General features: G+C 36.0%; 1 protein-coding gene across 1 annotated transcript; it reads right to left on the reverse strand.

Moving 5' to 3' along the window:
• Window positions 1-6,842: 6,842 nt before the first annotated feature.
• Window positions 6,843-9,032, reverse strand: LOC108982981 (WAT1-related protein At2g39510-like). Its single transcript, XM_018954477.2, has 7 exons — window positions 8,793-9,032; window positions 8,621-8,683; window positions 8,367-8,483; window positions 8,026-8,266; window positions 7,759-7,920; window positions 7,499-7,650; window positions 6,843-7,314 (listed from the first exon to the last, which is right to left on the reverse strand). Exons 1-7 carry the CDS (start codon window positions 8,990-8,992, stop codon window positions 7,119-7,121), a joined length of 1,131 nt encoding a protein of 376 aa, XP_018810022.1. The 5' UTR covers window positions 8,993-9,032; the 3' UTR covers window positions 6,843-7,118.
• Window positions 9,033-11,756: the final 2,724 nt, after the last annotated feature.

Here is an 11,756-nt window from a genome sequence, read left to right on the forward strand (position 1 = left end):
CACCAGGGATTATAATGTATTTTGATATATATTCTTCTTCTTCTTCTTTTTATTCTTTATTGTCCTGAGTAATTTTGATACGTATTCTTGGCAAAGTATAGTGGGTCCAATAAATAATTTAATATTTATATCTCTTAAAAATTAAGTCTTGTCATGCCAACGACATAAAGAGCTAAAAAAAAATGCTGCATTAATTGTTGTTTACGTTCATATAATTTCGAAGGTATTGGTAGAGGTTGTGTTAAATGTTAGGGAAAAATGATGTACGTCGTTCAACTTTTTATTTTTTGAAAAAATAAGGGATAATATATCTATCGATAATGGAAAGGTAACGTACATTTTAGATTGATCTGAATTCTAACCTTCCCCAAATACAATGCCTGATCTGCTAATACAAATGAGCCCAAAATTGCTAATAAGGGATTAAAATTAGCAGAAAAGAAAACCGGTCCCCTTTCCTTCGTTACTTATATAATACGCTACCCCAGAAATAAAGTATTCCCTGCAGTACATACAGAAAGAAGCATTCGATCATCATCATCAGTGAGACAAAAATATAACCCGAAACATACAACTTTGAACTGATCGAGTTATACTTAATTAAAGACATCCTAATTTTTTGTCTTGAAATCTGAAACAATGAAAAAACTTAATTCGAACGTGTATTCTAATTAATCTGGATTTTCAATTCAAATGTTTTTATGTATAGTTCTCAAATTAGTTAGAATTTCTTAATCCATAAAGACATGCTAATAATTTGAAATCAAAGTGTATCGCCCAGACTGCAGCATTATTGCCCCTTTCAAATGCCAAGCTCGCCCGGCCACTATGATGGCTTCCAACGACCATGCCCGAAATGCATATCAAAGCTGTACGTGAGGGAGAGCTGGGCAGGATATGATCTTAGTGTGCACGCCTACTGTTAGCAAGAGGTAAGGAGGGGCGCCCACGTGGGCTGACCCCCTCCCTTTATGCCTCAAAGTAACTTATTGCCATACGTTACTTGACTTGTAACTAATGGCTGGTTTTGAAGGCCAGCCGTGTGTTGGTAGACTACAAATAGTCTACCTCAATTTAGTTTTAGCATTATCTGAAATATACAAAAGTTCTCTCTTGATAAGATATTTAGGCTGTAGATTTATTAAGTATTACTTTAATTTTATACTATGTATAAATACACTTCGCTATTAAGAGGAAACGCTTAAGATTTATCAATCTGAAAAAATTTATAGATTAATTTTATAACTTGAGGTATTTTTCCGCTGTACATTCTAACACCTACAATGGATACGATTGAAAGAAAAAAAAAAAGGCATAAATTAAAGTAAGCATTTCGATCTTTTGTAGGTACGTACAACTTGGAGATTTAGATAACATTTTGAATTGAGAATGGTAATAATTACTTGCAGAATGATGAAGCAACTCCAGGAGAAACAAGGTGTTATGATCAGTCCTTCATGAGATCGTGCTTATTTGCAGCAGCACTAGAAGATTGATAATAAGCGTACTGCTGGTTTCTTCCTTTTGTCCATGGAAGATTTAGCTCGCTTCCTAGCTGGATTTGAGTCATCGACTTGATTGCCCAGCCGACCGCCAAAATGGTTCCCAATATCTTTGCCTGGCTATGCAATTCCCTAATATTGACCCTTTCAAACCTAAAAATTTAGTACCGTTGTTTCGGGAAAAATCGTGCAACATGCCGAATGAGAGAGAATCATTCCCACCCACTGGTCGACTTGGGCCTTGATCGGTATTGTTTAGAGCCCCCGATAGTATTTCAGTGCTGTTATACGGTATCGATGCGTACGTCCATGACTGAATGGAAAACAAGTGCAGAGAAAATAAGAAAAATGGACACAAATTTACGTAGTTCAACATGTTGCATACGTCCACAGGCATTTAGGGAGAAAAAATTCACTATAATATACTTGTTTACAATCTCTCATAGCCTTTCATTTCTCACTGTATAAAAAGCTAGAGATCTTCTTGTTGGAAAATATGTCTCCCTCGAGAGGTCGAAGAAGAAGAGAGCTAGCCCGGTTGGTCATCTGATCCCTTGCTTTTATCTCATCCTCCATTGCGCGTGTTTGTCTGCCATGATGTGACCAGTCTCTTTGCATGTATATCAACAGAGGTAAGGTCTGACCTTTGGCGTGTCTGAGCATCCTTTCCTTTTCTCACTTCCTTCTAACCCCCTCCTAATCTTATACCTCTTGTATCTACGATCACTTATTATCTCCTACTCCATTTCTCTCTATTTTGTCTTCTAGTGTAGCTTGGTCGGTTGGATCTAGCCTTCAACAGTTGGGTATTCTATCCTCCACAAGTACCATCCACAAAAGTTATATCACTATTTCCATGCAGCATTAATTATTACGTTATATTTCTCTCTTCTTTTACTTCATATGCATACATGCACATGCATGCATGTTAAAGCTGAGTTCAAACTTACCCCAACATCCAAGCCATTAAAAATGCAACTGCAGGAATGATATTGTACATAGAAGACGGGCCGGAAAGAGGCATTGGTAATTTGGTATATGTCATCCCAATATAGTATAGGTTCTGGTCAAGCACATGAGGCCTGTATAGAGAAACATCTAAACCCTAATGAATAAATATCCATAGAAGATCAAAATAACTTGAGAATCCAATGATTCTAGCTCGATTCTATAAGAATATTCTTACTCAAAGGAGCCTAGCAACATTGCCTTGAGTAAGATGTAGAAGTTCACCCTTGGCCTTGATTCCCTATATATTGGGTACGTACATGCATGTCAGTACATCGAGGAGATCTTCATTTTTTTCAATATATAACATGAAAGATGCAAATAAATGGCGAAGAATTAATCTTTTTATTAGGACTAAGAAAAATATTGCAATGCAAAAAATTCAAACTAAAGATATATATATATATATATATATATATAGAGAGAGAGAGAGAGAGAGAGAGAGAGAGAGAGAAATTACCTTTCCACAACAATGGCGATAGGAGCCGAAACAACAGTGGCAATGGCCATCCTGCAGGCTACCATGACGTAATGGCTCATCCCCTAGTTTAAAGCAAACTTGGCAATAATGGCCATCCATGCATTTCCAAACTGCAAAAGAATCACAACAAAATATATATCTTTACCCGGCAAAATAAGCGAATGAGAGACTCTAGATTGTTGAAGTAAATAACAGAGAAGCTAAAACTGTTCGTGAAAATGCCTCAAAAGGGCTAATGATATCTTAACGGCCTGGAATATACCGTGAATCATATTTTTCATGAAGGAAATGTTGTGGTTGATTTTCTAGTTAAATGTATGGCTGAGGGCTTGAACTCCGACTAGTCTGAAAATCATATTTTGCCTAGTCCGTTGAAGGGTCTACTCCACATGAATAAATTAGGTATGCCCTACCTGAGGGTCTCGTAAGGTATTATGCCTGGTAAGTTTCACTTAATTTGCTTGTCTTTTCTTATGAGTTTGTTTTTCTTGCAGGTTACCACATCTTTGGTGTGTTCTGACTTAAAATTAAATGTCTTTCTTTTGGTCATGTACTTGGACTATATGAATATAATGGTTTTGATACCTGGATTTTGAATTTCATAGATTATATGTACCTCCTAAGTGTCATGTTTGTAACCACAATTTTCTTCCGCCACAAGTAAGCAATCAATAAAATTTGGAGTACCGTCCTCTTTTTTTGTTTTTTAAAAAATATATATATATTAATTAGAATCAGTGCTTTCTACATACTCTGCCTTTTGGCATTTACATGCATATATGTATGCAATTCATAACAAACTCAATTCCTATATTATTGACACGTGTATCTATAGAGAATATTTCTATTACAACAATATTCGGTGACTCATCATTTTGTGATGCAGGTGCCTTCTAGATCCTTCTAAATTGGTTGCCGTGAACTGTATCCTTTTGCTGTGTGAAATTCTTTTTCATCATTTGAGCTGATTTGTATTCCAGTAGACAAGCTCTCCTTAATAGCCCCTGCGAGTCAAGCGACACTTAAGTGATAGTGATGCTTGATTGAAGTAATGCAAATCGTGTAGAAGAGAGTGGTTTAGTCAATATGTCAGCCACTTGATCTTTGCTAGAAACAAAAGATACCATTAGAGACTTGGATGCAACCTGATCCCTTACAAAGTGATAATCTAAACCCACATGTTTTGTACGGGAGTGCAAAACAGGGTTGACCGAGAGATAGGTGACCCCCAAGTTGTCACACCACAAATTTAGGGGATTTTTCAAAAAAATTCCAAGTTCCTTAAAAAGGGACTGAATCCAGATAATTTCACATGCTGCATTAGCCACTGCTTTGTACTCAGCCTTAGTGGATGATCGAGCCACTGTGCGTTGTTTCTTTAAGCCCCATGAAACTAGATGTGAACCGAAGAATACACAAAATTCATCGGTGGACTTTCTATCGTCAAGGCAACCGACCCAGTTAGCATCGGAGTAGACTGAAATAACATACGGGGATTGTTAGGAGAAATAAAGGCCAAAATTACATGTAAGACGTAAATAACGTAATATACGCTTGATAGCTTGCCAATGAGAATTTTTAGGGTAGTGCATGAATTGACAAACTTTATTAACAGAAAATGAAATGTCAGGACGAGTAAAAGTTAGGTATTGTAAACTTCCTATTAACAAACTTTATTAACAAACTTTATTAACCTCAAAGGAGGATCCATCAAATGCAATAAGTTTTGTGGAAGTGGCCATAGGTGTCGAAACGGACTTAGCATTGTGCATATTTGTACGCTTTAAGAGATCTGATATATAACAAGATTGACCAAAAAACAAACCCTGCTCATTTCGGTGAACCTCTATTCCTAGAATGAAATGTAATTGGCCTAAGTCTTTTACAAGGAAATGTTGGCTAAGGGCAGCAAAAAAATTAGAGATAAGCTGAGTATTAGATCCAATGACAATTATGTCATTTGCATACACTAAAACAAATAAGACATGAGACATATTTCTGAAGATAAATAAGGAAGTATTAGACCAAGATTCTTGAAAACCAAGGGAGATGAGTTGAGTACTTAGTTTGTAGAACCAGGCTTTGGGCACCTGTTTGAGACTGTAGATTGCCTTTTTGAGCTTACACACGTGCTTTGAGTAATTGGGATTGACAAATCCAGGAGGTTGATGCATGTAGACTGCCTCCTCCAAGTCACTGTGCAAGAAGGTATTTTGGAAGTCCAGTTGGTGAAGAGGCCAATTGGAAAAGACAGCCAAGGAGATGAGGATGCAAAACGTCACTGATTTTACAACAAGTAAGAAAGTTTCTGTGTAATCCACCCAAGGTTGTTAATGGAAACCCTTGGTAACAAGGCGAGCCTTGCACCGTTCTAGGGTGCCATCGACTTTTCTTTTGGTTTTAAGAACCCACTTCAGACCCAAAATATTGAATGAAGGAGACGGTGGAACAAGCTCCCAAGTGGAGTTGTGCAATAAAACTTGAAATTCAAGCTTCATAGCATCTCCCCACACGGAATACTTAGCTGCCTCAGTGTATGAGTTAAGTTCTTCAGGAATGTGAGCATAAGTGGATTCGGAGAGGGTGGGTTAGAGGGAATGGACGAATCCATGGTGAGGAGGAGAAGACGATGAGTCTTACTTGGGCTCGTGATACCATGTTGAAGTAAATAACAGAGAGGCTAAAATTGTTTGTGAAAATGCCTCAAAGGGCTGATGATATTAATCAGAATCAGTGCTCTCTACATACTCTGTCTTTTGGCATTTACACGCATATATATGCAATTCATAACAAACTCAATTTTTATACTATTGACACGTGTACCTACAAAGAGTATTTCTATATTCGGTGACTCATCATTTTGTGATGCAGGTGCCTTCTGGATCCTTCTGAATTGGTTGCCGTGAGCTGCTGTGTGAAATTCTTCTTCATGATCATTTGAGCTGAATTGTATTCCAGTAGACAAGCTCTCCTTAACACAGATGAGTAATCATTCGTACGTCTGTCCCCTTGAAAAGCTTTTACAAAAAGTTCATGAGGAGCGATGCAGTAACTTATATAATTAAGAGTTTTGTACCCTCACGGATTAAGCATTCCATATATATATAACGTTTTAGTACTTAGAATAAACAGTACTTCCGAATGTTGAAAAAAAACAAAATATTAAACCAGCAGTAGTACTACTACTGATCTTTATTTATAGGCATGCACAAATTAAGTAGTTTTACTGGGTTTGACTTAAGTTTAATGCAATACGCAATTCGAGCAGAATGATATATCCCCACTTTTTTTTTTTAGCCATTTCATTGATCATAAAATGAAGCTAATCTATCTACGTTGTTGCTTTTTAGTTTGGATATAGAAAGTCCAGTTTGCATTGTGATCCACTTTTATTTCCATTTTTAATTATTGTACCTGCTAATTAATTATTTCGGCATTACAAAAAAAATAAGTATTTATAACGAGTTATTTGTAATGAAAATGACTATTTGTAACGAGAATAGACTTATTTTAATATAAAATAATCATTGTGATCCACTATTTAACACCTCACGTACACCATATGAAAAACATCTCTATGCCCTATAAAAAACACTCTAAAAACTATAAATGTGGAGTGTGAGAGTGAATAGTAGCTGATGCATAATAAATCTCTTAATAAAATGATGCACTTCTGGAATATTATTCTCTCCATCAAGTGAAAATTAGGACCACTGGTGATCCGCTTAGAACGTTGTAAAAAGAGTCATAAAAATTAAAAGATTGTATCAAAATGCGCTTTTAATTCTTTCAATATTATTAGGTTGTTCAAAATAAGCATATTAAATAATAATAATAATAATACAATAATATTCTCACAGAATAACTCAGTTTATAGATCGATAAGTAGCAAGCTAGCTTGTACTGTTCCTCACATGCATGCATATATAGTTCTAAAACACGATCGACCGGCTGTGTACATGAGCAATCCTACGTTTTTGGGTCTGCAGAAACGGACATACCCATTTCATGCCTAATGGCTGATCAAGCACGTACGTATTAAGTTATTAATGCTATATATATGCGCGCACACACACACACGAGCTGCAGAGGTACGTTAGTACTGGAAGTCATGTGAAAACAGAACTTTAGAGTTTAGATCCATCGATTGCCACAAATTCTTGATTTGAAGTAGTAGTCTTTATGCTCTCTTCCATGATAGCCGCATTTTGGGTTGTTGGTAGTACCTTATTGCTCTCTGACATGGTAATTTGGTCTTGATCCTTGCTCTTGCCCCATAAAACCAGATACAGGCCAACAACAATGACGACTGCTCCAATAACCCTAATATATAATATAGTAAACTTTATACCTGTGTAAGTCCATAGTCGATATATATATAGAATGGTTTCTCTATAGTTTCGTATTCGTTTCCCTAATATATATATCCTTTAAGTTAATTAATCAAATCATTAATTGGTAAACTTTTTCTGTGGGCAGTACTGGAAGAGATCAGATCAATGCGCACCTTCCCAAGTATAATGTTTCGGATAGAATGAATGATCCCATAATTGCAACTAGAATCATGGTTAGGGGACTAAAAGCAGTCACAAAAACAGGTCCTCTTTCCTTCATTATCACTGCTTGAATGTAATAAGCAAATCCTGAACATACCACGCCCTGCATAAAAACTTCACTTATCATGAGTAATGCTAGTCCAAGAGCCAGCTGCCAACATTAAATGTTCAAAGGAAAATAAAAAAAATAACTAAATTTAGATCTCCTCACACTGTATACACAAGCTAAGAGCTTAACATCCAAGTGAATTGACCACGCCGAGGGGTTGCCCCGTTCCATTACAAGGGCCAGTATACTACTTTCAAGAGTGCCCATCAAGCATATCAAAGCTGTCAAGGAAAGCTCTGCCGGATATGATTTCAGGGTAATTGCCTACAAAATTAGCAACAATTGCATCTTACTATACGGGCATCTACTTGTGTGAGTTTGGGCACCGAAATTTCAAAGTTAAAATTCATGTTGATTGGGAAATCTTACTTGAAGAATGATGAAACCAGACCAGCAGGCACAGCCTGATATAATCATGAGAGCACCTCTGATGGGATCTTGCTTGTTTACAGAACTTGTAGATGTTTCATGAGCATTTCCCAGATTTGTCCAGGGTAAATTCAACATAGTTCCTTTAACCAGAGTCATAAACATTGCCCCCCCAACTGTCACTATAGTCCCCAACACCTTTGCCTGGCTATGCAGTCTCTTAATATACACTTTCTCAAGCCTGCAAAAGCATTCAATTTTAAGCACCCCATATTTAATATATATACCATGTATGGTTGCAAGCTGTATTGGTGTGTAAGGAACTAAATAGAGTTACGTACCCACAAGCCCAAGCCATTAAAAATGCAAAGGCAGGAAGAACATTGCACATAGCAGATGTAAAAGTCGCTGTAGTATACTTCATCCCGGTATAGAACAAGTTCTGGTCTATTACAGGTCTGAAAAGGGGAAAACGAAAGCTTAATTGAGATCCGGCCACCAGAACAAATGTCAAATGATGGTAATATAATAACAAGATAATTGTTTGGAGCTTAAGGCCCAAGGCTGCATGTTGCTCAATGGTCAAGATTCTTACTCCAATAAGCCGAGCAACACAATCTTAGCAAAGAGAGAGAAGGTCAACTTTGTCCTTACTTTCCTGTACGTAAGAGGTAGTTAATCGATGTGATTAGTATCTTCTTTTTTTAAGCAAAGAATTGACATACATATAAACAATAAGAGGGGAAGAGAGAGAGAGAGAGAGAGACCTGTCCAAGACAATAGCAAAAGGAGCAACGACGGCAGTGGCAACGGCGTGCCGGTAAACTACCAATACATGTTGGCTCATTCCCTGGTTTAAAGCAAACTTGGTAATAATGGATAGTCCTGCATAGCCAAATTGTAGCAGAATTGCTGCCAGAAAAGGCTTCACTTGGTTACGTAATTGAGAAATGGACTCCATAGACATTTTGCAAGTAATTCTATTACATATATTAATGTAAAGAACTTCTGAGCAAAATGAAGCAGAAAGCTAACCTTATATACACTCTCTCTTTCTCTCTCTCTCTCTCTCTTTCGTTCATATACACCATAATAAATGAAATCAATCTCAATACGCTTTGCTTTTCGAGTTCAACTGAAATACCACCTGTCAAAGAAAAAACTCACTTCACCACAACCTCAAAACCAGCAATCATTTCCTCTTAAAATATGAAGCACTATCATTGCTGACTAAGGAAGGGGAGAGCCAGTGCAGCACGTAACATGTCCATGCTGATAATGTGGTGGATTGGTGGGTCGTTAAATTAATTATATTGCGTCAAAATGAGCTTAATTGAGAAGATTTTGTTGTGTTATATCCTTTAGGGAAAACCCATCTTCTGTGTGTGCACGACTCTGGTGAACAACACCCCGCAAAACACCTCAAAATCTAGCTTGATTGAAATGATCTGTTTCTCACATGACCAAGCATCACTATATATGTTTGTTTTCAAAACACCCTTTTGCAAATTCATGATATCCTTTAATAATAATAATATATATATATATATATTTAATCGTTTAAATTGCATCCTTTAATTCTTTCGCTCAAGTGCGAAAGTGGAAAGCACGCACGTACCCACCTATTAACAAAAGAATTTGATCTTTTAACTGAGAGCTAGGTAGAGTCCACTCAGAACATTAGATCATGTCAATATCATTTACTCTACTGCTTAACCAAATGAGAAATGATGAATTTAAAATTAGATTTCCTAGTAAGAACATTAACAAGAAGAGTAAATGCTAAAACGTTCTCATCGAGGGTATGAAATCACCACTTATCCTAAAAATGTAATTATATATTATATTCTTAACACTCTTTCGTGTACATGTTGGGCCAAACTGGAATTTTTAACCAAATAAGATAGAGTGTAGAGTCAGGCCGATTCGAACTCAGGACTTGATCTGCTCTGAAACCATATTAAATCACACTTGTCCAAAAAAGTTAAACTGATTAACAGAAATAGATTTAATTAAATTAAATTCTAATTCAGGCATATGACATGTACAAGTCATATAGCCCTTAATTAACCATACTCAAATTATCAAGATTTATTGCACTTAATTTCTACTATTTGTAGTACATTGATCAAGACAAAAAAAAAAATGTTTTCCCGGAGGCAAAACAGTTCCAATTTTTTATCTTTTTCCTGTTAACGACATAAGTTAGTACTAATCCGTACTAGGAGTAATTATAATATTTTTCAGGTAATAATTCCATAGTGCATGCAAGTTGAGAAATGGCCTGCAGCCACAAGACTGAAGGGATAAACATTCATAGAAACTCTACGTATAATGCATGTCTGTGATTTTACACAAACCAAGTATTTTAGTCAACAAAACCATATCCTTCTTAGCACCACCATGCCGATTTATCCATCCTAGCTAGATACCACCCAATTAGATTAATTACATTGATCAAGATGTCGATCGCTTTTTTGTGGGTAGTGACGATGTTCTAATTAATTTTCTGAGCATGCATGCGTGCAAATGGCCATATATATATATATATATATATATATATATATCGCGCCCATTGAAATCCGTAATAATTATATCTCTAAGGTATATAATGGATCAGAGAGTGGGTTTAAATATTCGATCCCACTAGTACTTCTGACGAACAATTACTTTCTAATTTCTTGTTTACTCATAAAAAAAAAACATGTAACGAGGACATCATGATGATGATCAAGATCATTATATCCTTGACAAAATCCAAATTTACTTGTGTTTTCAAAAACTTGAGCTTGTAATGCAAATAAAAGTGCTTGCATTATAAATGATCGAGTGGCCCTAATAAATTAAAGCTGAGGGGACGGTTGTAGTTTAATTGACTAATTTTGCTGAATGTTAATGCTGTCCGATTCATATCTAAACAAGGGTACGTACGTTGACGTCGTACTTCGCATTTATGCTGTTTTTTCTTTTGTTTTTTTTTTGGTACCAAAGCGTAATAATTAGGGAAAACCATGCAAGTTTAGACAGAAGCAACCTTGAGCCATGCATGCGTATATAGAGAGAGGGGAAATGGTAAAAACCGTGTCTCTTCCCCGTTGTTTAAAGAGGAAAATCTTTGGGACTTTTTAGCTTTTGTGCTTGTTACAAGAAGTATTACAAATAGCGGCGCATTTTTATGTTAATTATTATTACAACATCATGGGCACATTGATTTGATATTAAATAATTAAAAAATAGAATTAATTTATAATGAATTACATAAAAGTAAATTTATAAAGTAATATGATTTGATGTGTTGCGTTAATTGTAAAGTTACTTTTTTTGTAAAATATATCTAACTAATCGCATGAAATCAGATCAGTTTGTGATTTTATTTTTGTATAATTCTTGTATATGTAGCACTTATTTTAAAAAATTATTTGATATTTTTCACATATATACCAACTATTTGATATTATATTAGGAAATAATGAAAAAGATGAAATTAAAATGACCATAAATGATATTTTTGCATTGAAAGCCCGCCAGAAGGATTCCACAAAGAGAACGTGCGAAATTAACAAGAAAACTAATATAGTAAGAGATCGAAGGTCAGCTCCTCGTTGATCATATGATAACCCGGGGCATGTATACTTATGCAATCTGGGGGAGATTAGTGTCTTACGTTGTATGGGATAACTGGTGCAGGTGTGACGTCATTTAGAGTTCGTCGGCTTGGGCGGATTAAAATC

Source organism: Juglans regia, chromosome 12 (assembly GCF_001411555.2).
Source record: "Juglans regia cultivar Chandler chromosome 12, Walnut 2.0, whole genome shotgun sequence".
Taxonomy (NCBI): Eukaryota; Viridiplantae; Streptophyta; class Magnoliopsida; order Fagales; family Juglandaceae; genus Juglans; species Juglans regia.

Coding starts and splice junctions, on each gene's coding strand:
- LOC108982981 (XM_018954477.2), bottom strand. CDS start 8,992: ATGTCTATGGAGTCCATTTCTCAATTACGTAACCAAGTGAAGCCTTTT. Junction 7,921..8,025: donor CTGGTTTCATCATTCTTCAA/GTAAGATTTCCC, acceptor CTAATTTTGTAG/GCAATTACCCTGAAATCATA. Junction 7,651..7,758: donor TCTTAGCTTGTGTATACAGT/GTGAGGAGATCT, acceptor GTTTTTATGCAG/GGCGTGGTATGTTCAGGATT.